At 40.7% G+C, this 27,984-nt stretch overlaps 2 protein-coding genes across 4 annotated transcripts; one reads left to right on the top strand and one right to left on the bottom strand.

The window, feature by feature from the left end:
- LOC131246383 (uncharacterized CRM domain-containing protein At3g25440, chloroplastic) lies at positions 1–24,484 on the top strand. 3 transcript variants are annotated; one of them, XM_058246463.1, is made up of 5 exons: positions 1–146; positions 10,846–11,142; positions 12,863–13,270; positions 22,982–23,538; positions 24,031–24,484. In XM_058246463.1, the coding sequence occupies exons 1-4, from the start codon at positions 114–116 to the stop codon at positions 23,525–23,527; spliced, it is 1,284 nt and encodes a 427-aa protein (XP_058102446.1). In that variant the 5' UTR covers positions 1–113; the 3' UTR covers positions 23,528–23,538; positions 24,031–24,484. The 3 variants fall into 3 exon arrangements, with proteins under 3 accessions (XP_058102446.1, XP_058102444.1, XP_058102445.1); XM_058246461.1 differs by having other exon boundaries at positions 10,821–11,142; XM_058246462.1 differs by having other exon boundaries at positions 4–146; positions 10,804–11,142.
- Positions 24,485–25,232: 748 nt separating this feature from the next.
- LOC131246382 (putative pentatricopeptide repeat-containing protein At5g59200, chloroplastic) lies at positions 25,233–27,821 on the bottom strand. The gene has a single exon (XM_058246460.1). It carries the CDS (start codon positions 27,642–27,644, stop codon positions 25,749–25,751), a length of 1,896 nt encoding a protein of 631 aa, XP_058102443.1. The 5' UTR covers positions 27,645–27,821; the 3' UTR covers positions 25,233–25,748.
- Between the last annotated feature and the right edge of the window lie 163 nt (positions 27,822–27,984).

Genomic DNA, 27,984 nt, shown 5'->3' with positions numbered 1-27,984 from the left:
GCAGCTTGCTGTGAGAGAGAGAGAGAGAGGTTTTTTTTTTTTGCTTCGATGGCTCTTAGAAAATCTCAAGCGCTAAAATCCCTCTTGTATTCTCATCTGAGAATCGCCATGCAATGTTCCCAAACATCCCTTTTCCATCACATCTGGTAATTTCTCCTTCCCTCACTTGGCTTTCTGCAAATTCCATGCCTTTTCTTGCAAATTATTTTCTTTGCGGAATATAAATTCCATATCCATTTTTTGTCGATTTTTTTTTTCTTATTTAAAATCCTCGGCTCAAGGACGTGTTCAGTTATCATTGGTTTGTTGGTTTGAACAAGTGGTGCAGATGGTTCAGTGATCCAGACCGTTTATCTGATGGACCCCACTTTGGATGGATAACTATGACCCAAAAATCTCCTTGATTTGAAGGCCACGACTCTAGAAGTGGGCATTTTTGTTTCTTCGTTGAATGTATATTTGGAGGCTAGTGGTTTGGATTGTTCCTTCGGGGAGGTTTCTGGGGCACGGTCCATCCGCAGTCGGACCCATAATGTCACGCGGGACCTGTGTGTGCAGATTCAATGCTCGAGGAAACTACCTATATTGTTTGAGGAAAACATAGCTTCTCTCTTTATTTATATACCCATATTGTTTAGCTCGGTTCTGTATATATACGGTAATGGCTTGATTCGATGGTTGGATAGGATAGTAATGAATCTTTGGAGCGGTCAATCATCGATTGCTTATTCTGGAATTGGCAAATCTTTTGTTTGGTCTTGGCATGTGTTTGGTTGATTGATTAATAAGAATACGAATATAGTGCACCTATGGTTGCAATAGAGTAAACAAGTAAAAAATGAAAAAACGGATGCGTAAGGTTGGTGGTTGAATGATGGTGGGACAACTTCTGGAGAAAAAAGACCATTGGTTAGGGTTATTTATTTATTTTTATTTATTATTATTATTATTATTATTATTTTTTTGGGGGGGGGGGGGGGAATACCACTTTTTTTGGGGAGTTGTCAATCTCTACTTTTGGGATCTGGTGGTAGGTGGACTTATCAATTCTAATTATTGGAGGCCTTGAACTGGGGATTGAGCCCAAATGCATAGATTGGCCAATCCAAAATTGACCAAAGGATCCAAGCGGGTCCTACACCCTAATTGTGGTGGTGAAAATTTGTACTTCATGGTTGAGAAAATGTATTGTGTAACTTTGGTTAAAACTCTAGCCGCTTTTACTTCTCTCTGTATTTCTTCTCTTTTCTACTCCACTCTTTTCCTTGCTTTCCTTTCTTCTACTTCTTATTGTTGTTGTTTCAATCTCGGTCATGTGGTTAGTGCGGGCGTGCCAGAATTGAATGTGCGGCTCAATTTAAACCGAACAACTACGACCCCAAGCGCCAAAATAGGCAAATACGTTGAAATCGGCCATATATGACCGATTTCTAATAAGATCGGTCGCCTATTCAGTCACTTGCACAATATTGTTTTAGATGATCATGCGATAATCAGAGGGTAGGGTTCGTCCTCTGAAAATGGGTCACACCTCTACCTTCTGTACGAAAGGACTTTCTCTTTTCAATACAAATAAATAGAAAGAAAATTCTTACAGTCGGCCGCAGAGAACAACTGTAGAACACCTCTTGATATCTGAACTGAATCCAGCGTATGAGCATAGACTCGAATTACAGCTAAAGTTAATGGCTACTTTGATAACTGCTATGGATTACACTAAGGAATGTAAATGGCAGGTAAAAGTAAAGGATTACGCTAAGGAATGACAGATAATTGAAAGATTATGCCAAGGAATGTAATTGACAGATAATTGAAAGATTATGCCAAGGAATGTAATTGACAAATAATTGAAAGATAGGTTTGGTTTGGTTTTGTATGAGACGAATTCTCCTGTTGAATTCCTTTTGCTATTTATAGCATTAACTTGACCATCTGGATCAAGGTGTGCGAAATCGGTTACGATACGGGCATATCAGCCGTTTCGTATCGGTAATGGCCGTGACCGTTACGCGATATGGGGTTGAAATGGGGCATGGGTGAAATTTTGAAGCGTAACAGCCTTTACGGCCCCTGTAATAGCAATTTCCAAAAGAAAAAAAAATTGAAAAAAAAATTACTTACGTTCTTTGTTTTCTTCTTCTTCTTCTACGCCGTAGCTCTCTTGGTCTCTCTTCTTCTTCTACGAGGTTGCGGTGGCTATTGCGGTGGCCTCAACCTTCTCTCAATCTCTCATCATTTTCTTCTTCTACTACTAGGAGCCTGCAGCGGTTGTGGCTGCGTCTACAGCTGCTGCCGCTGCTCCCTCTTTGCCCTTTCTTGCTCTCCCTCCCTCTTCTCTTTTCATTTTCCCTCTCTCTCTCTATATCTCTCTCTCTCTCTCTCTCTCTCTCCCCCCTTTTTAATCCAAAACGAAACTTGGCTAATCCACAACCATGTTTAAGGGCTTTTTTTAATAGTCCAATGGTGTATGGAGTTGCCCGTGCATGCACACTATTTCGTGGGCTCACATCGATATATGTTGTATATCCATGCTGTCCATTAGTTTTTCTAGCTCATTTAGGGCGCAATCCCTAAAATGAAGCAAATCCAAATCTCAACTCTCAAGTGGACCACATAGTACGGATTATTTGCCCACCATTAATGGGTTCCCAAGGCCCACTGTAATGTTTATTTGCCATCCAACCACCAACCTGCTGATAAGGTCACGCAAACCTAGATGAAGGGAAAACACTAATAGTAGCCTGATCCAAAACATTTAGTCCCAAGAAGTTTTTAATGGTGGGAATTCAACACTACCGTGTGGTCCACATGAGATCAGAATTTTCCTCATTTTTGGGGCCATGCCCTAAAATGAATTGGCAAAACAAATGGATGGCAAAACACACATCGACATGGGCCTTACGTTCAGGGCCTCACCCAATCGGATTAAGTAGTGCAGCACACACGACCGACCTTAGTGGCATGTTGACGTAGCGAAGTTCTATGGCCCCACCATGATGTATATGTTATATCTACATCGCACATCCATTTTTCTATATTATTTTAGGGCATGAGCTCAGATACGAGCCAAATCCAAAGCTTAAGTGGACCACACCAAAGAAAACAGTGTGATTAAATGCCCACCATTAAAAACTTCTTAGGGGCCATGAAAGTTTTGGATCAAGTTGATATTTGTTTTTTCCCTTCATTCAGGTCTGTGTGACCTTATGAATTGGTTGGGTGGAAAATAAACATCATAGTGGGCCCTAGGAAGGTTTCAATAGTGGGCGCCATTATCCCCATTGCTTATTGTGGTGTGGTCCACTTGAGCTTTGGATCTACCTCATTTTTTGGCTCGTGCCCTAAAATTATTTGGCAAAATGGATGGATGGAGTGGATATTAAAAAATACATCAGGGTGGAGCCCATAAAACTTCGTCAAATTAACACACCATTGAGGTTGGTGGTGTGTGGTGTGCTATGCTATCAATCAGAGTCCCACCTAATTCGTGCCCAAAAAAATTATGTATGAGGCATGTATTTTAAAATTAACCAATTAAAATATGGGACCGTTGTTGCTAAGTCACAATTCCAAAATCAAATTGTTGGAACGATTTTAACTATTAATTTGCTGATACTTATTTTTTGAAATAAGACCATTTGATATTTTTATTTTTTACCATCCAATAAATGTCCACCGATCCATTGGTGGGATAAATGCGAATAAATTGGATGAATTTGAGGCCAATTTCGGGCATGGAGTGGTCCAGCAGATTAGTCCCAAATCAATGGTGCTATACATTCCAATTTAAGGGAGAAATGATATCAAATTGTTATATAGAAAAATTACATAATAGGACACAAAAGTCTTTGGAATCTATATGTTGAAATGAAATGTACATGAGTTGCAACTCGCGAGGTGTGTAACGTAAAACGTGCAAATGTGAGATGTTTTGGTATTACATTTATTCTAATAAATTTATCATTGATATTATATAATTAGAAAATTAAATATAGAATGTTCACAGTCAATCCCAGGTTGTCTGGTTCATAATTCATCAGACAGCCTGATACAACATTCTCAGCAGAGAGTGGATCGTTACACTATTATAAGCATATTCAAAACTAAAAATGAATGTATATTTGGAACATTTACATTATTTTGGATTTTCTGCATATTTTTCCAAATTTTTTTAGCAAAATAAAAATAAAAATTCAACTGATACGGAAGCATATAGGCCGTTACGCCCCCCCATATAGGCTGTTATACTAATTCTCCATATCGGTGACGGTGGTGATCATTACGGCCATCGTTACCGATACGGAACACCTTGATCTGGATGCTTCCCACGTTCTAACGGTTGCTATAACCGTTTCATCACTACTTACTTCTAAACCCGCCATTTGTCCTGATAACTGCTTAAGCGCGACCACTCTTCGCTCGACCACTTTCTCTTAGCGGATGACATGGCGTTGCTCGATAAACACCAGGTGTATTGCTGCAAAATCCTCTTCGCATACCTTTGAAGATCTTCAAATACACTACGCAACTCCCTGATGGTTACGCACAACCTTCCCTGATTGGCTTTTGTATGAATTGTCAGAAATAAGGGACGGGCACTTCTAATACTAATTCAATGGCATTTTGCACATAGTTCAAAAACTTGACAACTAGAATCAAACTTTTGTTGAGAATTTAGGTTTTCCAGTAATGCCAACATTCCTAAATCCCTATAACCCAATCACTAACCCAGATGTTGACTTTGGATTTGAGAAACCATCGACTTACTATTATTATATTACAAAACCTATTTCCATTTGTTTACCTCTTTTAAATACTTGTGGTTTTGTTGTTGTGTGGAAGACAACAAGCACCATAGATAGGCCTAAAACCCTAAACACTAACTATGAGTTACATATTTGAAGAATGAAAGGAGCATTGATTGCTCGCTTTGTTGGTGGGCTGGAATGAGTTGCAGCGCTAGCATTATTGGTGGATTGGGATAAGGCAATCATGATTTTTTATTTTTATTTTTTGAAAGATAACTTGCATTAAAGGGGAAAAAGAAAAAGAAAGGAGAACGGAATCTGCTGAGGAGGCAGAAACCATTAATCCTTAAAGAAAAGAAAATCAACATTGATCCCATCCATATGGGATGCCCATTCGACAATCGTGCATTTGACCAAGGGGGACAGAATATGGGGAGGTTTCGCTATGTTCCGAAAACACCTATTGTTCCTCTCAGTCCAAACAGCCTACCAAGTAGCCATAATAGCTAAACGCCAAACCCGGGTAAGTTGTTTTCCAATTCCTACACCATGCCAGGCTTTAAGTAGAGTGTCCACATCTCTTGGAAAGCACCAAAGAACCTTGAAGTAAGGGAGAATGGCTGTCCAGATAGAGTAGATATACGGGCAATGGATAAGAAGATGGTTCACAGTTTCTTCAGCAGCAAGACAACACAAGCAGACGTTAGGAATGATCAAAACTCTTTTCCGGAGATTATCCACAGTGAGGATCCTGTTATTTCCGGCCAGCCACCCAAACACTTGAATCTTAGGAGGAATATCATACTTCCAAAAAGAATGCGGACAGTGCACTGAGGAGACTCCTCTGGAAGAGTAGAGGATCTTGAAGAGAGATTTGACGGAGAAAAGAGAAGAACTTTTTGCTTTTCAAACTATACTATCCTTCCGAGAATGATTAGGATGAAAATGATGAATGAATTCCAAGAGATCCGCCAGGTCCGTAATTTCCCAATCCTGAAGGTTTCTTCTAGTTTCAATATTCCAAACTGTCTTATCAGTTGTCAGAAATAAAGCTATTCTTCCTACTGCAATCCAAAAAATAGAAGGGAATCTCTCTTTCAATGGGGAGTCACCTACCCATGTATCAGTCCAGAAGCGGACTGAATCTCCCCTTCCCACTTCAAAACCAATACCTTTCACAACCATTTGTTTCATACGGCAGATACCTTTCCATATTGAGGAGACTCTATGAGGGGAAGTCTCACTCGTCCACCATCCCCCAGCAGAAGTCCCATATTTGCCCTTGATAATTTTATTCCACAAGCAATCCTTTTCTCTGCCAAGCCTCCAGGTCCACTTACCTAAAAGAGCCTGATTCATCATCTTTAAGTCTTTTATGCCAGCTCCACCATCTTCTATCTACGTGCATGCCTGCTTCCACCTCATGAGAGGAAACTTATAATTGTCTTCCCTTCCCTGCCATAAGAAATTGCGACGAAGAGCATCAATGGAGTTGAGAACCGCAACAGGGCATTGAAAAAGCGACATGAAATAGGTGGACAGATTGGAAAGAGCTGCTTTGATCAACGTAAGACGCCCCCCGCTGGATAGATAGCGAGTTTTCCAGCCAGCCAAGTGGTGGTGGAATCTCTGAATGACTCTATCCCATTGGTGTGGCTTCGGTTTACCAATGCACAAAGGGAGGCCGAGAAAGTCTGTCGGAAAGGACCCGTGGGAGCACCCCAGAAGCTCAGCTAGACTGTTGACCTCATGGGGATCCAAATTGATCCCAAAAATCTTAGTTTTGGTCATGTTCACCCTCATGCCCGTGACAACTTCAAAGCACCTGGTTGTAGTTCGCAGATTGGACATGTATTCTGTCGAGGCTTCCGAAAAGATGAGAATATCATCCGCAAACTGAACGTGAGAGAGAGGGACAGGAATTCCTTTCATATGAATTCCCCTAAGGATTCCTTCCATTTGACCTTTGTGCAGCATCGCAGAGAGGGCCTCGCCAACGATCAGGAAGAGGAAGGGGGATAAAGGATCGCCTTGTCTGAGACCGTGTGAACTCTTGAAAAAGCCTTTCGGGGCTCCATTTAAGAGGACTGAAAAATGGGCTGAACTGATACATTCCTGGACCTATCTTCTCCATTTTAGACCGAAACCCATGTGAGTCATCAGATACAGAAGAACTTCCCATTCGACATGGTCGTAAGCCTTCTCCATGTCCAGGTTGCAAAAGATATATTTCTTGGAACGATGGTAGGAATGAAGACATTCATTAGCGATGAGAGCTCCATCAATGATCTGTCTGCCTGGAATGAAAGCACATTGATTAGGAGCAATGACCGAACCAATAACTTTTTGTAGACGATTGGCAAGCACCTTGGCCAAGATCTTATACAGACTACTGATGAGACTAATGGGTCTGAATTCCCTGAATTCAGATGCACCCTGGTATTTTGGAATAAGGCAATCATGATTGATATTCTCAGGAAGAGTATGCCGATTGCCAATGTATGCCTGCTTTGTATGCGGAGTGAGGAGTTGGCTGACCACCTCTTCATTCATTGCCTTTTATTGAGGAGTTGTAGGATAGATTTTTTGTGTATGATTAGTGTGGCTTGGGTGATGCCAAAGTCAATTAAAAGCTTTCTCCTCTCCTAGCATGGGGGTTGGGTGGGAAAGACATGGAGGCTGGCCTTACCAGCCGGATTATGGGCTTTACGGTTAGAGAGGAACAACCGGTGCTTCCACAATCTTAGTGGGTGCATCAGAGCTTTTTAGACAGGCTAAAATGGATGTAGCGGATTGGTTTTCAAACTCATTTGCTTTTGATGATTGGGCTATTTTGTAGATCAAATCACAAGATTTGAGAAATATTTGATGAATATAAATGGAATGAACCATTTTTAGAAAAATTAGAAAAAGGGAAAAACCATCACTTCTATTTTTCTTTTCTTCTTCTTCATTTTGTTGTGTTTCAACATAGTGGGCCCTAATCTATCAAATCACGCTTTATATGTGTTGATTAGAGCTTATTTGGTTGACTTTCAACCGTGCAAGCTGACAGACAATGTTCTTGTCAAAGGATGTTTTGGTACACGATGCTATGCAATACAAGTTAAAAATATAAAAAGATGACAGATTTGATTCTATGGGAAAAAGAAAGCTGTTAAAAATAAATAATAATAATGATGACGACGACGACGATAAGATGATAGATTTCGGCGTTTTACTTTTTTCCTATTTTCTTGATAAACTTTCAAAATCTTTTGGGCCGTGAAAAAAGTAGTCAATACGGGCTTGTATTGTCCGATATGGGTTCAATATGCTCCGTGTTGTGTTGTTTTTGTGCCTTTTTGTTCCGCCCCCGATATCGATACTCAAAACATTGGTTGAAACAATATGATTCACCAAACAGAAACGAAGTTGAAATTGATCCATACAGACCGATATAAGGCAAGTCATATTGGTTTTAGTTTCCATGGTAGGGTTTTAAATAGTGAACAGCGTGTCCCGTAGCGTTCACCCCTTTGAAGCATGAGGCTTAAGCTACATAGCCACTTCTAAATTTTTAATTAAGGTTGCACTTGGTTGCACCAAATATCATGAAAATTCATCAACCAAACACATCCTAGAATAATATGTAAAACAAAGCAAAGATTAAGTATAAAGATAAATAAATAACACCGAAACTGATTTAATAGGTTTCTTGTGTTACCTTACCAAAATCATCGAAAACATTAACTAATCTTTATTGGAAGTAGAAAAATATAACAAATAATTGAAACCATTAATTAGTTTTAATGTTTAGTGAAGAATAACTTGTAGTGTAAGCTACATAGCATGTAGGATATGCTAATTGGTGTGTCGTGTAGGTTACATGATGCATAACAACTAATCACTTACTCTAAAAGCTTGAACTGATAGAGCATGACGAATCAATCCCTTTACCTCATAGCCCAGGCTCCACATCTCATGGGTTAGGTCCTTGGTTGAACCCTCCTCATGGGCCCCACATCACATGGGTTCCGCCTCACACAAGCAACCCGCCTCACACGGGTGGGGCCCTTACATGAGCCACCCACCTCACACGGGTGGGCCCCTCCCCGAGTGTGCCCCTGCATCCCACAGGCCACCCCACTCGAGCTCGGTATGAAAATGCCCCTGCACTAATCACCTCTGGTGAGGAGTCTCGAACACGAAACCTCCCACTCTAAGACCACTTTGATGCGGGACAACTAACCATAGGTTCCGTCTCACATGAGCCACCCGCCTCACATGGGCCTCCCACCCTGAGTGTGCCCCTACATCTCATAGGCCACCCCACTCGAGCCTGGTGTGAAAATGCCCTTACTTAAGCTATTTTCATAAGCTGCATAGCATGAAAAGCTAGCTCACGCTAAATAGCGTAAGCTACACGCTACGCAATGTTAGCTATTTAAAACATTACCTCATGTGTCACGCTCTAAAACTACTATTTAAATCCATGTCTAAGGCCCTAAACTATAGATTTGATTGTGAATTTTTAGTTTGACAAATGCCCTAGGTAAATTGTGTTTGGAGAGTAATCTCTTTTGCCTTGTCTTTTTATAAAAACTTTTTTTTTTTTGGATTTAAAATATACTGACTTTGATGAAACCTTTTCATTTAATCATAAGACGTGGTCTAGTGAATGAACTAGGGTTTTTTCAGGAAGTAAGCCTCTTACAGATTAGAAAGATCCTCAACTTCTAGCTAGTTATGATTGGCCTGTACATTTTTTCCACTAAAGGGACCAAGAAGAAGCTTTTGCATCTTTCCAGCTTAATTAGCCAAGGGATTGTGTCCCCTCTCCTCCTCCTCACATACACACACACAACTAGTCGTATGTCCAACTAGTTGGCGTGTGGGGCCCACCATGGTGTTTGTACGACATTTTGCCCGTCCATTAAGATTATCCCATCATGAAAATAAGATGCCCCCAAAATCAGGTTGATCCAACTATTAGGTGGGGTACACCGTAGAAAACCATGAAACAACAACTAAAAACTCCACATTTACGTGGAGCATCCCATTTTCATGGTTGGATTGTCCTGATTTTGGGCATCCCATTTTTATGGTGGGATAACCTTGTTGGATGGATGAGATGTCATACAAACACCATGGTGGCCCCCACATGCCAACTAGTTGGACGTACACCTAGTTGCGTGTCAACATTTCTCTCTCTCTCTCTCCCTCTATATATATATATATATGTTATTATTATTAATTTTATTTCTTTCTGTCAACTTTGTTCTTTGTAATTTTATTCTCTTTAGATGTTAAAACTTAAACGAAGAGGCCAATTCCAAATAGCTGGGGCAAGGCTATTATAATGATGGTGTATCAAAAGAAGATATTTCTTAGCGGAAACTATAGACCACATCTTCATTTTTTTTGTCCCTTTATAATTAAAATCTGGGATTATTTCTTAGCAGGCTTTGGGGTTCAATGGGTCATGCCGGGTTCGGTTAGGGAACTTCTTTGGGTGTGGCATGGGGGCTGTGGGAGTAAGGGAGACAAGGCAAAGTGGTTAATCACGTTATTGGCCATATGGTGGGCTTTATGGGGCGAGAGGAATCGAAGACGGTTTTGCAATTGTTCCTCCCCCTTTGAAGTTATAGTTGTCTCCATATCATTGCCGGTTTCGGAATGGGCGGCTGCTGTCAAATGTGTCCCTGGGTGATGTCATTTCGGTTTTTTGTGTAGTTAGCTGTTCCTTGCCCTTTTGGTTTTTGTATTCTTTCCCCATTTAGATGTTGCTTGCGGGTTTTTTAATAAAATTCCATCACGCTTCAAAAGAAGAAGAAGAAGAAGAAGATATTTCTTTGAGTAGGTCCTTTGGTAGATTTGAGATCCGCCCATTCTTCTGGTTATTCTATGTTGTTTCCAATAATTGGTTACTTTTGTTTCTTTTAATTTTTTCCCCTAATTTCTTGTGTCCTTCGTGTTCCGTTTCTTTCTCATCTTGTGCTTTTCAATTACATTAATTTGAGTTTTGTACGAAAAGTTCATCACACTAAAAAATCATGAGAGTTTTACATGCAAGGAATCCTCATTGTGCAGTGGCCTGTCGGATGTTTTGTGCAAGGTCTCCAATCATAAACCAGCCTTTAGGCTTCGTAATGACGTGGGAAGTATTAATCTCATGGGGTGCCTTTGGATTCACACGTATCAGCCAAGGAATTTGGCGCAGGAAGCAGCAGAGCTGGGAAAGAAGACTGAAAATGTGGTAGCTGTTGATGATGATTCTAATGTAAAAATAAAGAGAAAAAAGTTGAAAGGTAAAAGGGCAGTGGTAAGATGGCTCAAGTTTTTCAGATACAAGAAGAAAAAGGAGTATGAAAGAATGACTGCAGAAGAAAAGATATTGTACAAATTGAAGAAGGTTTGTTTTCAATACTTTTTACTTTTCAACTTTTAAGTTAGATATGATATGCTATACGCTACTACTCACCTTACACACACACACACACACACACACACATGGCATACACTTTCTTTTCTCAAATCAATGGCAATGCAATGGCTATGAGGTTTAAGATAAAACTGTGTCATCATGCATGTCACAACATTATCATTGGGTGGGTGTAGAAGTTCTGTGAAGTATGTATGTCCATGCCTTTCCTGTCAGATAAATATGGACCAACGAACTTCATTTGACAAGGGCTTGATCCAAAATTTCTTGTTCCTGGGTTAGAAATAGCAGTGTACCCCTTAATCAAAAATTCTTTTATTAGGACTTCAATATCTATTGAAGCCACAAAACCGTTCCTTCAACATCATGAGGAAAATGGATAGTCCATTTTACTTGGATGATTAACCTCTTATTTACATTCATATATGTGTGTGTGTGTGTGTGTGTGTGTGTGTGTGGGGCATACACTTTCTTTTCTCAAATCAATGGCAATGGCTATGGGGTTTAAGATAAAACTGTGTCATCATTATGTCATGACATTATCATTGGGTGGGTGTAGAAGTTCTGCAAAGTTTGCATTTCCATGCCTTTCCTGTAAGATGAATATGGACCAACGAACTTCATTTGACAAGGGCTTGATCCAGAATTTCTTGTTTCTGGGTTAGAAATAGTGGTGTACTCCTTAAACAAAAATTCTTTTATTAGGACTTCGATATCTATTGAAGCCACAAAACCGTTCCTTAAACATCATGAGGAAAATGGAGAGTCCATTCTACTTGGATGGCTAACCAATTATTTACATTCTAGTATAGAATGGCCAATCGCATTTTCCCGGTTGGATGGCAAGTTACCAGCTTCCTTGGAGCACAGGCCGATGTGTCACGTGTATATGGCATTTGAGCTGTTCAAAAGGTTGGCCCACCACGAAGATCATCTAGTGCAGAAATGAGGTTGGTCCAGTCATCAGGTGCCACATGTATACCTTGAATTGGATTCCGTGCCACATTTGATTTGAAGAGTCCACTTGATAAGTGGATCAGTATGATTCTTGTGCCAAATGATCTTCTTGGTGGAGCTACCTTTTGCCCCGCACGGATGTGGTACATGTGACACGTAGGCACGCATGCTAGGATGGATGGTAATTTATGTCCACCAAAGTGATAAGTGGATTAGTTTGATTCTTGTGCCAGGTGATCTTGATGGTGGAGCTACCTTTTGGCCCACATGGATATGGTTCATGTGACACGTAGGCATGTGTGCTAGGATGGGTGGTAATTTATGTCCACCAAAATGAGAGCGGAATGAGTGAGAGAGTGGAAACGTCTAGCGGGCGTCAATCGAGAGAGAGAGAGAGAGAGAGAGAGAGAGAGAGAGAGAGAGAGAGAGAGCGGACGCCTAGCGTGCATCATTCTCGAGGAAATGCTTCTAGAATGAGTGAGAGAGCAGAAGCGTCTAGCGAGCATCAATCTCTCCCTCTCTCTCTCTCTCTCTCTCTCTCTCGGATGGCTAGCGAGCACCACCTTTCAAAAAAAGAAAAAAGAAAAAAAGAAGAAAAAAAATAAAATAATTTTTTTTTAATGTCCACCAGAGTGTATGTGATCATTACTTTTGTAGTTTCATTAACATCAAAATCATGTATTCACTTATTCATTTGAGTAGCAAATTGATTGCTTTCATAGCGATGTCGCAGGCTCGAAAAAAGGAGGACCGATTTGTGCAGGCTTTAAAGAAGATTGAACCTCCTGATTCATCTGAAACGACCCACGACCCAGAAATATTGACGCCGGAAGAGCACTTTTACTACCTCAAGATGGGTCACAAGTCCAAGAACTATGTTCCCATTGGAAGGCGTGGGATTTTTCAGGGGGTCATTCTCAACATGCATTTGCACTGGAAGAAACATCAAACTCTGAAGGTTGTGGTGAAGACATTCACAGCAGAGGAGGTCCGAGAGCTTGCGGCTGAGTTGGCTAGATTAAGCGGAGGAATCGTGCTCGACATACATGAAGAGAACACGATCATCATGTATAGAGGAAAGAACTATTCTCAGCCACCTACGGAGATAATGTCACCTAAAATTACTCTCTCCAAGAGGAAGGTACTCATTCTTTTTCCTTCTTGACCAGGAAACTAGCATATGGAATTTGCATTTTGTGGAATGCATAGAAGTTTTCCTGTTTCTTCAATCATGAAACTGGGCAGATGGAGCTAGAATTTTGAATCAATGTGTTTTGAACTCAAAATGCAACTCCTGCTCTAAGAGGATCAGACCCCATGTATTATTTGAAACTGACTCAAAAGTACTAAGCTGAGATTCTGGATTTAAAAAGCTTATGTTTTTTTTTTTTTTTTTCCCTTTATTATTATTTTTCCAAGTTGTTGGAGTGGTGAATACTTTAGTACTAACTGTTTTTCATGAGACAGCAAAATTGCTGCTGCTTCTTTTGTTTCTCCCTTAATCAGGAGGTCATGTAGTTTTTATCCAAGGACAGGCATATCCTTTCCATTTCTATCAATGGATATATGCCAGTGCAGCATCTAGCTAGCTAGGTGAGCTGGTTAGTGTGCCCTCCTACTAGAGGGGAGACTTGGAATTGAGTCCTGATAATGTGCTGGTTTTGGTCTTGCCTGAACCGAGTAGTTGCTCAATCCTTCTAACTAGGTGCCGCTTCCTACCTCTTACGCTAGCTTGCTTCTTGAAAGGGATGCTCCTGCACCCAAGTATAGTTTTGCTTTGCTTCATGCTTTGTGTAACTATAGAACTGACTATGGTGTAATACAGAATAATAAAAAAAAGAAAATATTTGCCAGTGCATGTAACTTGGGGCATGTTTCTGTGTTAGATTCAGAATCAGTCTCTAAAATAGCAGCCCCCTGAAGCCTGGACATCAGTACAGACATGATAGTACTGACATTTATATAATGATATTATTATTATTATTATTTTTCTTTTTAAGTACTAATATATAGGAAAAGGTGAAATCATATGATTCTCTATCCAGGACTAACCTAGAGTAGGTTGGCAATAGGTTTTGTTGACCTGCAGCTAACCCTTCCTGCTTAAAAGCCAGGTTCAAGCTCATCCTAATGTGTTTTGCCTCAGGTTCAGGCCAAAAGACATGGCTTGATTACGTAAATGAGTTGTGCTCGTTTGGCCTTGGCCTGGCCCGCTCTGCCCATTTTTTTATATGTTATGTTTAAGTAAGAGATCTCAACAAACATCAGTAGAGAATGATTTGATGATAATAATGTGAAGAAAAGCGGAGAAGATTGAGAGAGAAGAAGAAGAAAGAGGAGAGTTTGGGAAAGATGTTGTGTTAGGCTTGCTTGCCCTAACACACAATATTTTATTATAATAGAGCATATAGTACACCGCAGGAGAAGAGGAAAGTGTGCACATGCACTTACACTAAAAGGGCCACTAACCACATACATGGCCACTGGGCCACGGCCACTAACCACATACACAATACATAGCATTCTCTATACTTCCCTTCAAGTTGGAGCATAGATGTTGATCATGCCCAATTTGTCACGAACACGATGAAGAGCATCTCAACTCAAAGACTTTGTAAGAACATTGGCAAGTTAATCCTCATATTGAACAAAAGGAGTGGCGATTTCCTTAGAAGCTACTTTCTCCTAAATAAAGTGACAGTCGACCTCAATATGCTTGGTTCGCTTGTGGAAAACCGGGTTACGAGCAATATGGATGGCACGAGCAATATGGATGGCTACTTGGTTGTCACAGTGAAGAGGAACAAGATTCGAAGGAGGATAGCCAAGTTCTTCAAGAAGGTTGCGAAGCCACATGAGCTCACACGTCGCATGAGCTATAGCATGATATTCTGCTTTAGCCGAGGACCGGGCAACAACTGGTTGCTTTTTGCTCTTCCATGTTATAAGATTGCCACCTAGGAAGGTACATAAGCCAGATGTAGAGCGGCGATCATAAGTACTACCTGCACAATCAACATCGGAATAGCCAGAAAGATGAAGATGGCCATGCAACTGAAAGCGGAGGCCAATACCCGGGGCTGATTTTAGGTACTGAAGTATGCGGTAGACAGCCGTGAGATGGGAAGTACGGGGTGCTTGTATGAATTGGCTAACAATGTCCACCACAAATGAGAGATATGGGCGAGTAATAGTCAGGTAAATAAGTCGGCCTACAAGTCGTCGATACATACCGGGATCAGTAAGGAGAGCACCATTATCTGGTCGAAGCTTCTGCGAAGTATCCATGGGAGTGGCAGCGGGCTTGCACCCTAACATGCCGGCTCTATGAGAAGATCGAGCGCACATTTTCGTTGTGACAAGACCAATCTGGATGATGAACGACCAACTTCAATTCCAAGGAAGTAGCGAAAAGGACCAAGATCGTTGATCTCAAAACATGGTCTTCAAAAATTCTTTGACCTCCCTCATTTCAACAGAATTACTACTGGACAGAACAATATCATCCACATAGACAATGAAAACCATGATGCCCATTGATCGACGACATATAAAGAGAGAATGATCGGCATGACTACGAACAAAGCCGAACTCTAAGAGAGTCTGACTGCATTTTTTCGAACCATGCACATGGGGATTGTTTGAGTCCATAAAGAGCCTTCTTCAACCGACATACAAGCGCAGGGTTGTGAGAAGCAACAAAGCCAAGAGGTTGATGCATGTAAACTTCCTCTGTAAGGTCTCCATGGAGAAATGCATTCTTAACATCAAGTTGAAACAAGAGCCACGATAAATTAACAGCCAAGGAGATCACAACGCGAATCGAATTAAGCTTAGCCACCAGAGAGAATGTCTCGAAGTAATCCACACCATGAGTCTGTGTGCAATCCTTAGCAACAAGATGAGCTTTATAGCGATCGATGGAGCCGTCTGGAAGGAACTTGATCGTATAAACCCATTGACATCCAACATGTTTATGACCTAAAGGAAGTGACACAAGGTCCCAACTATGATTCTTCTCAAGAGCAAACATTTCTTCTACCATCGCTTTCGTCCAGTCAGGACTTTGAAGAGCATGTAAGAGAGACCGAAGAATAGTCTGTGATGAAGGGAAGCTGCAAACGATTGAAAAGACGGTGAAAGATGATCATATGAAATGAAATTACTAATGGGGTGTTGAGTACAAGATTGTGACCCTTTATGCAAGGCAATGAGGAGATCTAAACTCGAGATAGGAGAGTCACCTGAGCCAATATCCAAAGTGAGTGGAAGGGTAGATGGCTGAGTGTGTGAAGATTTATCTCAATGATGATACACCCGCAGAGGCTTAGGCTCACTCAAATCACCAACAGGATGCTGAATGAAGGGGAGAGGAGTTTCTCCATGATCACTAGTGGAAAGAGGAAGAGGATAAGAGTCACTCCCCCTGACTTGCAAGAGGATCACAGAGGGATCGGCCTGGAGCTGAGAAAAAAGAAATATCCTTAAAGAAGGTTACATCGACAGAGACATATTTCTTGCGAGTCAATGGGTCAAAACATTTATACCCTTTCTGACTCCGAGTATACCCTAGAAAGACACATTTAATTGCCCTGAGACTAAGTTTATCATTACTTCCATCTAAAATTTGAACAAAGCATGTGTAACAAAAAACTTTAGGTGGTAGAGGAAATAGATTATCATGAGGATACAATATAGTAAATGAAGATTTGTAAAACATGATACGTGAGGGTATACTATTGATAAGAAAAGTAGCAGTTAGAAGAGCATCACCCCAAAAATGTTTAGGTAGATGCATATCAAGCAGAAGGATGCGAGCAACTTCAAAAAGATGACGATTCTTTCATTCTGCAATACCATTTTGTTGAGGTGTGCGCGCACACGACGTCCTAGACAAAATACCATGTTCCTGCAAGAAGGACAGAAAGACAGTAGACATATATTCCGGTGTGCGAGCACACGACATCCTAGACAAAATACCATGTTCCTGCGAGAAAGACAGAAAAACAGTAGACATGTATTCCCCCCATTATCAGAATGAAGGGTTTTGATGGAACATTGAAATTGAGTGCACGCTTCATGACACTTTAAACGCATCAAATACTTCACTTTTAGATTTCAAAACATAAATCTAAGTCATGCGTGAATAATCATCAATAAACGTAACAAAATATCTAAATCCAAAAGTGGAGGTAACCGGAGCTGGTCCCTAGACATTCGAGTGAACCAGAACAAAAGGTTGAGATTTCCTCCTAGAAGAGCTAGGAGGAAACGTAGCACGATGATGTTTAGACAATTCACAAATATCACAGCAAAACGATTTACTGACAGATAAGGAGGGAAACAAAATTTTCAATCTAGCTATTGATGGGTGGCTTAAGCGGCAATGCCATCGAATCATGGACTCTCGATCTAGAGAAAGGGTGCTAGAAGCGGCAACGGGTGTATCATCGAGAAGATAAACGCCTCCTCGCTCATGCCCCCTACCAATCACTCTCTTCGTATGTAGGTCCTGAAACAAACAATAAGAAGGGAAGAAGCTAATGGAACAATTTAATGATTTAACAAGAGAGCTAACATGCAATAAGTTTAATAGAAAACGAGGCACATCTAAGACTGAGGACAAAGACAAGGAAGAAGAAAGATGGATGAAACCAATTCCGGAGATGGGAGTTTCAGTTCCATCTGTAACTGTGACATAATGAGTGTGAGGAGAAGGAGAATAAGAGGAAAAGAATTGAGACTTACCAGTCATATGGGAGGAAGCTCCATAGTCTATGACCCAGGAGGTAGGAGAGGATGACACAAGAAGAGCAATACCTGATTGGGCCGAAGCTGCGTGAGATGGCTTAGGAATATCACGAATGTGAAGCCGCATAAGGGCATCATATGCAACCCAAGAAATGATAAGTGACTCCCCTGAAGTAGACTGCTCAGCTGTCGAGTTGGAAGACTGTCTCAAGAGCAATTGTGGATGCAACATAAGCAGCGACATATGTAGGATGATCATTTATCTGACAGTAATAATCAACGATGTGATTAGTTTCACCGCAATGTGAACAAATGCGGGAATCATCACGTCCTCATTCACGTCCATCACGACCACGAAGACTATGACCGCCACGACTGCGATCTCCCTCGCGGCCTCTACCATGAACACCAAAACCAGAAATGCACCCTGAACTCAAGTATGGTACCCAAAGGCCAAGAGAGGACTGATCGCCAATAAGATGTGTCGAACGCTCGAGTGACACAAATGAATGAGAAGGAAGAGTAGAGACAGTAGCATGCTGACACATGGCATAGACTGTTGTCAATGGGGGAAGAGGATCCTGCGTAACAACCTGACCTCGAATAGGAAGATAATCAGAATTCAACCTAGCTATGAACTGTATGATACGAGTATCATCCCGCTACTTATGGGCATGTTTGTGATCCTCTTTACATTTGGAAGGAAGAAGCTGATACATATCTAACTCATCCTACATACCCCGAAGCGTCGAATAGTAATCTTTTAATGATCTTGAGTTTTATTGGAACCGACCAATTTCTTGAATAAGCTGGAATACCGGTGAAAAATTCTGAGATTCCGAGAATATATCATGAAGCGTATCCCAAATGCCTTTAGCCGAGGATAAAAATATCAGTGAGTGGCTAATCGAGGAATCCATACTATTTAACAACCATGCAATAACTTGATAATTCTCCTTTGTCTAAGACTTGTAGGTAACATCCATAAAGCTTGGGGCATCATCTAAATTATACGACAACTTCTCACGGGCTCCTAAGAACACTTTTACAGATTGCGCTCATTGAAGATAATTACCACCATTCAACTTAGTGGAGGTAATCTGCAAGGGGTTGGATTCAAGAGACCCTATGCCAAGAGATGAGGGCCCTTTGTCAGCCATGGGAGAGTCCAAGAGAGATAAACCTATGCTAACAGAGGCCCTATGCCAAGAAGGATTGATTCAAACAACTCTATCTCACTTAATCCTTTAAGATAATAAGAGATAAACCTCAAACAAATAGCAATCATCCAAAATAACATGAAACTCAGTTAAAAATGGCTCAACAGAGTGAAAAACGGCCTAGCCGCACGTCCTTTTGAAGTTAAAACCCTCTCAAACATTAATCTTAAGTAAAAAAAATCCTCCATGGGTAGCTTGGGAGGGAGATTTTGGTCCGTCTTGAGCAAATAAACCAAAGAAAAGCTTACCGAGTTGAGGTAGATCGAAGAAAAATGGAAGATGGGCACGATTTTCGAATTTCTTTATTTCACCCAAAATACTATGAAAGGAGGTCCAAAAAATTCTGAAAAAATCATGACAAATCTTCTGAAATCAAGATCTATCAAACCCCTAAACTTTTAGCTCAAACAAAGTCCATGTGTCCATATAATGCCGTCGTCAACCGTACGGCTGCTGACTTCAGCAAGGTGACGTATCGCTTCTCAATCTGTTGGATGCGGAATGCCTAGATGTACGCTTTAATACCAAGTAGAGAATGATTTGATGATAATAATGTGAAGAAAAGAAGAGAAGATCGAGAGAGGAGTAGAGTTTGGGAAAGATGTTGTGTTAGGCTTGTTTGCCCTAACACAATATTTTATTATAATAGAGCATATAGTACACCGCATTTGAAGAGGAAATTGTGCACATGCACTTATACTAAAAGGGCCATTAACCACATACAGGGCCACTGAGCCACGACCACTAACCACATACACAATACACTAGCATTCTTTGTAACATCTGCATGCTTTAACAGTAAAAGGTGTGCCTTTGTGTATGAGAGGTTTGGAATTCGGGCCTTTCTTGCTCTCTCTCTCTCTCTCTTTTCTTTTTCTTTTTCTTTTTATTTTTTATTTTTATTTTTTATTTTCTATTTTTATGTAAAGACTAGGTCAGGTTGCTTGGGATTTGTTATCTCTTCTTGGGCCAGGCTTGGTCATTTATGGGTCATGTCTCAAGCTAGGGCCTGAATTATGGCGAGTTTACTAGACGGGTTGGGCTTGGGCTAACCCTGGGTCCCTGATTGAACCTAAACTGAACCTATAGCCACTTCTATTTGAGCGTTGAGTGTGTACAGGCGGGGCCCATGGTTCGGTGACCCGGTTAATATGATGTGCCCCACCATAGATGGACCATGTCCCAAAAGTTCCCATAATAGAAATCCTAAAGATCCAATTGTCTCCCTACTGTTGTCCCATTTTTCTACCCACTTATTTTGATGTGGACATTAGTGGTGCACCCTTTAGAGTGTATCAGAGGCGGAGGCATCGCCAAAAGAGTATCGGAGTGGAGGAGTTAATGGGGATGGACGCCGGGTTCATCAGACCCATTTTTTGACGCGCTATGAGTGCAGAAGTAGCATGACCGTAGGCCTATGGGACGGATTTCACACCCTGTCGCACGAATGTTTTAGTTTTAAACGTCTTTTTGTTTTTTTCATTGTTTTCAGGTGCTTTAGTATACTTTTTTGTTTTCTCTGTGGCTTATATATACCCTGTGAGAAACCCTATTTTATTATTGAATAAATGAGAGTTCATATGCCTTTTTTTTTTAAAAAAAAAAAAAAAAAAAAAAGACACCAATGAGATAAGGGTTTCAGGATTGATCCTTGGGTGTTGAGGATTCCATCCCAGTTTCAAATTTTCATTCTTTATATATCTTTGAGGTGCAGGAAAATGTAAGAATCAATCGTCTTCTTTTCTTTGATGCCCTAAAATCTGTACTCTCTTTCATCTCGAACCTATCTCTTCTTCATCTCTTTCGTTCATCTCTGGATATTCCCTTTTAGTTTGAACGAAAAAGAGGGATGACTGGTCAGGAGAATTGGATCGAAACTTGATTGTCGACTGACTTATGCTAGATCTGAGATATCCTCATATCCTGAGGTCCTCCCTTTTTTACTGTTTACGTGATTTTATGCTAAGGGCATGATCCTAACGGAATGATTTCATCTCTGTGTTGAGATTTGCTCAATCTCCTTGATTGAAAACGATTAGTTGATTAATTTTATTATTTGAATCTCTTGAACTTGATTGTACATGCATCTAGGGTTAGGCCATCACATGTCCCTACATCATATTTCCAGGTCATCAATCAACTCGGTAAGATACCCTTGTCAGGGATATTTCAGGGCACAGTCTTATCCATGTGGGGCCAATCAGATCAGCAATCTAATCTGGATCAACAATCATGACCTCATGGCCCCAGCTGAAGTATACATATCCTTAGGCCAACGATCATATACTTCTTTATAAAAGCGTAGCTTGCATGAAGCTTTATAACTATCACGATTCACATGAAAAATATCCAGAATAGAAAAAATATAAGGAAAAGGCAAACCTTAGTGGGCACGACAACGCCACACGGTGAAGTCACCCAGGACTGCTAAAACAGCTGATTTCATGTGGTGGGTCCCACTTTCTGTTGTTAAGAAGGCATATGTACTTATCATTTTCCATAATATTGGTTTAATAGCCACATTGACAGGTAATTTACTTGTCTGACCAACACGAAAAAGTATTGAAAAATGGCCATGCTTTCCCTTTTTTAACCTTCCAAAAAAAGAAAAAGAAAAACGGAATGTCCTTTTATATTACACAGAATCCAATTTTAGGCAACTGGCACTACCAAATTGAATAAGGAGATATTGATTTGGATACCTACCTTTTTCTTGAAGATCAAACCATTAATTTTCTCCATGGATGCAACGAAAAGATAAAAAGAAGGGTTGGATACAGTACCTACTAGCCGCTATACTAGTAATTGCAATAAGCTCCTGCTCTTCGCATGCCAAAGCGACCCCCCCACCCAAAAATTAATAATAATAATAATAATAATTTATTCCATTGCATGAAATGATTCTTTACATGTATATATATTCCTTCTTAAAGCAAGAGAAACCCTAACATAATCGTAACCATCTATTACCTTTAATCCTAGCCATCTATTTCACTAAAATATTAAGAATGATAAAAACACCCTTGAATCCTATCACAACCCAATAGGCTCCATGTAAACTAACTGTAACTCACTCAAATGGCATCAGTTTTTTTCCCTCTGGAAGGATGAAATGGTATCAGAATTGACTTTATGCTTGTTCAAAAGCCAACTCAATAGGCTTTCAATCGGACCGATTTCATGCCATTTGGACGTTGTTTGATACCTGAAAAGTGGCTCACCAAATATGTAAAAGAAATAATCAGGGAAAACTGGCTCAACCAAATTCATAACTCTTAACAACTAAGTAGGCAAACACCAATGTAGTCCATAGCACACATTAGGACCATTGATCTTTCATCATATCTATCTAGACCCTCAAAGCTCAAATCTTCAATTTAGACATTTGGAAGGTCTACATCATCTTTGATCATGAGTTCATGACCCTTAGATGGCCCCGATCTTTGATCAACAAGTTTATGCATGAAAGTCAATTTTGATTGCAAACATTCAGTTTAATCAAGACGAAATGAAAAAGGTTAATGAGGAATCATTGCTCAAATTGCTGCTATGTTCCTGTTGTATCCAATGTGAAAGTAGTGTAACTGCAATTTGGTTCCTAGTCTTCAATGTGACTATTGACTGCCAAGGACGGAAATTACATCTTGAATACTTCCATTTTCTTCGACTATAATTGCAATTCAATTCGATGGTACATCCAAATACACCCTAATGAGTCTTTTACCCTGGCTCTGGATTATTCAATGAAAATGCTGAAAATCTTAATGTAGCCATCTCTCTCTCTCTCTCTCTCTCTCTCTCTCTCTCTCTCTCTCTCTCTCTCTCTCTCTTTTAAATTTTATTTTAATTAAGTTCAGTTGTTTTTATTGTTTTTATTGCAGGCTTTAGACAAATCCAAGTACCGAGATGGTCTCCGAGCTCTCAGAAACTTCATTCCTAGGCTTGAGCGGGATCTCGAAGTACTTCAGGTGCGAGAAAAACAGGAGAGGGAAAATAAAACTGATGCCACAAGTGAAAAATGCCAAGGCAATGTTGACCTTGATAGTTATGGAGAAGTTTCTGATCAATTGGACTATTCAGATGGCTTTGGCAAGACAGTGAGTGGAAATGATGATTCTTTGGAGGATGATTCCATGACGGAGTCGGGTACATTGTCAGATTCAGAAGCTCTATCGGATATTTTTGAGACAGACTCAGGTGGGGATGAGGGAGAGAAGGCAGAATGCCCTCTTTATTTGGATGAGTTTGAAAGGTTTCCGATGGACCATGGACAGGAGCCGGAGGATTTCGAGGAGCATCTGCGTCAAATTTCTATCAATGCCAAGAAGGCCAGTTCATCAGGGAAAGATGTTGAATTGTCGGACCTGGATGAGGTTGACAGGATGTTCTTACGTGCGGGTTCGTTGTTGAGGAAAAAGAGAAAATAATTTTTTTTAAGGTACTTCCTCTTGACTATTCCTGGTTGATCGGAATACTCAAAAACCATTACTTGTAAAAGAATTACAGCTTCCTCAGCCCAATGGTATGCAAAAAAATCTCGGGTTTTAAGTTCATGCAAGTGGGACTGTGGTTCAATCATCAAAACTGTTGGTTTCATGCGACCCCGCCGTGGATGGACCATGCCCCATCTCTCAGATGGAGGATCCTATCTGCAAATCTTGGGCACTTCTTCAGTGGAATATGAACTGTTCCAGTGGTCACAAATTAAAAGGACAGGATTGCCCTATCAAGGAGATTTTTGGAGCATGATTATTCAGCAGTGGGTGGGCCATGGTACTGAAGGTCTGGATGACTCAACCAAGTGCCTCACTTTTGAAAACTGAGACACGAGTTTACTGTGTATATATCCTTGGGTGAGTGTCCTATAATAATTCCTCATGACTGAATACATCTATTCCGATTCTCATTGCTTAGCTTATCCTGTTTCTAGGTACCCGAAAACTTCAGTAGCAATTCTTACGGTTTCCTGAAAATTAGAGTTGTATCACTGGGGCTTTCTGCCATAAAAGATGGTAACCCAAATTAGCAGAATTTTGATTGGACTTCCAATGACCAAGGTTCAAGTGACCCAGGAGAATCTGAACCAATAGAGCATGAAATGGAAGTTGATACTCATGGTGAGGATTCCTTTGGGACTGAAGTTTGCTTATTCAGGTGAAATGACCTATCCAGAAACTGAAATCTAATCAGACGGTGAAGAAAGCTCCAGACTTCCAGCAAGGTTGCGGCCGTCAGCCTTACATTCCTCTTAAGTGGTGGAAAAGAAAAAAATCCAGACCTCTGATGCTGGGAATTTGCAGTGTATCATATTCCAGATTTTGCAATACTAATTTTGTTATACAATAATCGAGCGATCTACAAGGAAAGATTTTTTTTGTTCCTCCCATTTTATCTTCTCTGTTCATCCTTTGTTTTAAAGAGAATGATCTGCATTTTGTTGCTAGATTTCAGATGAGCAGTTACAGTTATTACAAGAGGCTTGAAATAATCAGTAGGATTCGGAGGAATGCTAATGAGGTGGACAGGGGGCTGTGGAAGATATGCAGATGAGCTGTATTTGTCTGAGATCTGGGCCATTCATCTTGTTGGTGTGCTGTGAACATTCCATGGCCCGAAAATTAGACTGGTGAGTTCCTCAGGTGGTCCAGATCAGTTTAACATGGTGACCAGCTATCCACATGCAGCGTACCTCTGGTCTACCTATCAAGTGGATCAGCCTGGTTTTTATTATGGGCCATAAGACTGAACAGGACCTTGCACAAGTGTGCCATGTTGGCATGTGTTCTGTGGATAGTTCAAAAACCAGAAAGCTCGACTCCTCTTGACTCAATATTCAGCTGGATAGGGTTGGCTCAAATACTCGACTCAATATTTAATTACTAATATATATATATATATATATATATATATATATATATATATATATATATATATATATATAAAGATGGATCATAAATATTTCAATAGGTATATTTATAAAAAAATTTAAAAACAGAAGCAAAGTAACAAGAAACCAAAAATGGTGCTGGTTGGGAGTCCCAACTTTCGTTGCTAGAGTTCTGGGTTCTGAATCTTGCTCCCCCCCATTTATATCCTTTTTAAATAACATATGCACAACGTGAATGATTCGAATTGAGTCACGCCAAGCAGCAGCGAAATCACTGTCATTGAGTCTCTCCAGTCAATTTCAAGTCAGATACAGTTCTGAGTTCCCAGTGACTCAGCGAGTCAGTTACAGTTCCAACATTCCTAATGACTCGGCAAGTCAGTTACAGTTCTGAGTTTCCTAGCAACTCAGCTTGAAATCTGACAAAAATGAATCAGCTGAGTTTCGAGTCAAGCCAGTGACTTTTAGAACAATGGTTCAGTGAAGCCTCCTGTCCATCTCCCATGGGCAAGTACACTTGGCATTTCTCGAATTTTTTTTAGTAGACATGGAATCCCCTAGAAATGGGAAACTGTGGAATCCAATGCTAGTTTAGCTGTTTGGGTTTGGGTGTTGTTTTTCATGAAAATTTTGAATGGTCAACTCAAATTGCAGGAGTGGTCTCTCATACACATGGAAATCTACGTTTAACATTCTTTGTGGTAGAGATGGTTGATTCTCTTTGAACGATTAGTGCTGTCTTTGAACAATTGGTGCTGTTGTCACCAATAATCACCACAAGAACAACGCCCATCTTCAAAATGGTGGAAACGATTTCGATCTCTCACTATGATTTTTCGCCTTGTAATCTTTGCGATGAGCTTAATCATCGTATGGCAATCGCCGCACACCCTGAGGTTCTTCACAACTCTTATTGTCGTCTGCTGTTTTGTAGAGATGAGCCCATAACATATTGCCAATCTCTCGCTGTGGATTGCTAAGGCCCATTCCTTCTCACCCTCGTCTATGTCCTGTAAAACAATGTCTGTCGCCGGTGAATACCCTTCTGATTTCAAAATCCCATTCAATTCCTCAAGCTTTTTATAGATTCCTTCTCTTTGCGGGTGCCTGAGATCCCCCAACATAAACTCATGGATCTCATTGTTCACTTCGATCGAACTACAACCAGGTTCCTTTTGAATCCCCCTCCCCTTCATCTTTGACCTCACATGAGCTGCGGCGTCCCATTTCCCCAATGAAGCATAAGTGTTAGCAAGAAGAACGTAAGTTCCCGAATCAGCAGCTCTTTCATTTACCAGAATTTCTGCTACCCGTTCTGCTAATGTGAGATTCCCATGGATTTTACAGGCAGCAAGCAGAGCCCCCCATATAACATGATCCGGTTCGATTCTCATTTTCCCAATGAAATCATAAGCCTCTTCTAGATAGCCCACCCGGCCAAGAAGATCCACCATACATCCGTAGTGCTCGATCCGTGGTTCGATTCCATACTTGTTGGTCATGGAATGAAAGATCTCAAATCCCAAATCTACCAAACCTCCATGGCTACAAGCATTCAAAACGGCCACAAACGTAACCTGGGTTGGTCTCAGTCCTTGCTGCGCCATCTGTCTGAACATCTCCACTGCTTCACCACTCTTTCCATGTAGGGCGAGCCCGGCAATCATTGAATTGTAAGCGACGACATCTCTCTTCGGCATCTCAGTAAACACTCTCCGTGCATCATCCAGACTCCCACACTTTGAGTACATGTCGATGAGAGTGGACCCCACGAAAACATTCAGCCTGATATTGTACTTGCCCACATAGGAATCAATCCATCTTCCAAGCTCCAATGCCCCCATTTGCGAACAAGCTGACAAAACACATACAATGGTAACTTCATTAGGCCTCACATTCTCCCCCTGCATCTTCCTGAAAAGCGCCAATGCCTCATTCATCCGACCATTCCGAGCATACCCATTGATCATGGCCGTCCAACACACAGTGTCCTTCTCAGGCACCTCTTCAAAAACAACACGGGCGTCTTTGGTCAAACCATGATCTGCATAGCAAGAGATCAAGACTGTTGAAGCAACGACATCTCTTTCAGGAAATTCACTGAAGACCTGGCGGGCGTCTGCAAATTCCCCACATTTACCATAAAATTCGATAAGTTTCATCCTAACGGATCTGTTGGATCTGAGCTGTAGCTTCAAAACCCGACCATGAATTTCACGGCCCGCATTTAAATCCGACCGGAAACCACATGCCCTCAGAACAGAGGAAATCACGTAAGAGTCTGGTTCAACTGATTCACCCACCATTTGGGAGTAGATCCGGATGGCATCAAGGTAAGAACGGGAAGTGATTTGGCCATCGATGAGAGCCGTGTAAAGATAAACATTTGGGTTTTTGATCTTTTCGAAAATCTTGGATGCGTAATCCATGGATTTGTGGTTGGAGCAGAATCTGAGGATGTTGTAGAGCAAATGGGTGTCTTGTTGATGGCCATCTTTGATGACTTTTGCATGGATTTGGGGGAATTGGCTGATGCTTTTGCAACTCTGCAAGAGAGAGATGGTTTGGTTCTGAGGGTGGGAGTGCTTGGTTTTTGAATTGGAATTTGAAATTAGCGGGAAAGGGGAGCTCCCAACGGTTATTGTGGGAGAACCCATCACTTAATTTGGAGCAGCGGCTGCTTTTGGAGTAGATAGTTGATAAAATCTTCGATACTCTGGCAGAGTGTGATGATACGCAGGCACTTAAAAATCACTTAGTAGTCGTTTGGATGCCCGTAAAATCATTAAGATGTAATCTGATCATAGGTCTAAAGTGTTTACAACTTTTCCTACTGGGCTTTAAGTTGTAATTTGATTACATGTAAATAGTTATATGTATTTGGATAACTCATAGTATGTTTATAGTCTTTAATCAGGTATCCACGCATGACAAAGTTTTAGAGTAACAAATCTTTTAAAAATTATTAAATGACATATAAAGTCTTTATTTAAAATA

Source organism: Magnolia sinica, chromosome 5, assembly GCF_029962835.1.
Source record: "Magnolia sinica isolate HGM2019 chromosome 5, MsV1, whole genome shotgun sequence".
NCBI lineage: Eukaryota > Viridiplantae > Streptophyta > Magnoliopsida > Magnoliales > Magnoliaceae > Magnolia > Magnolia sinica.
Note: the sequence above shows the minus strand (reverse complement) of the source record. Positions and strands in the feature narration are given on the sequence as shown.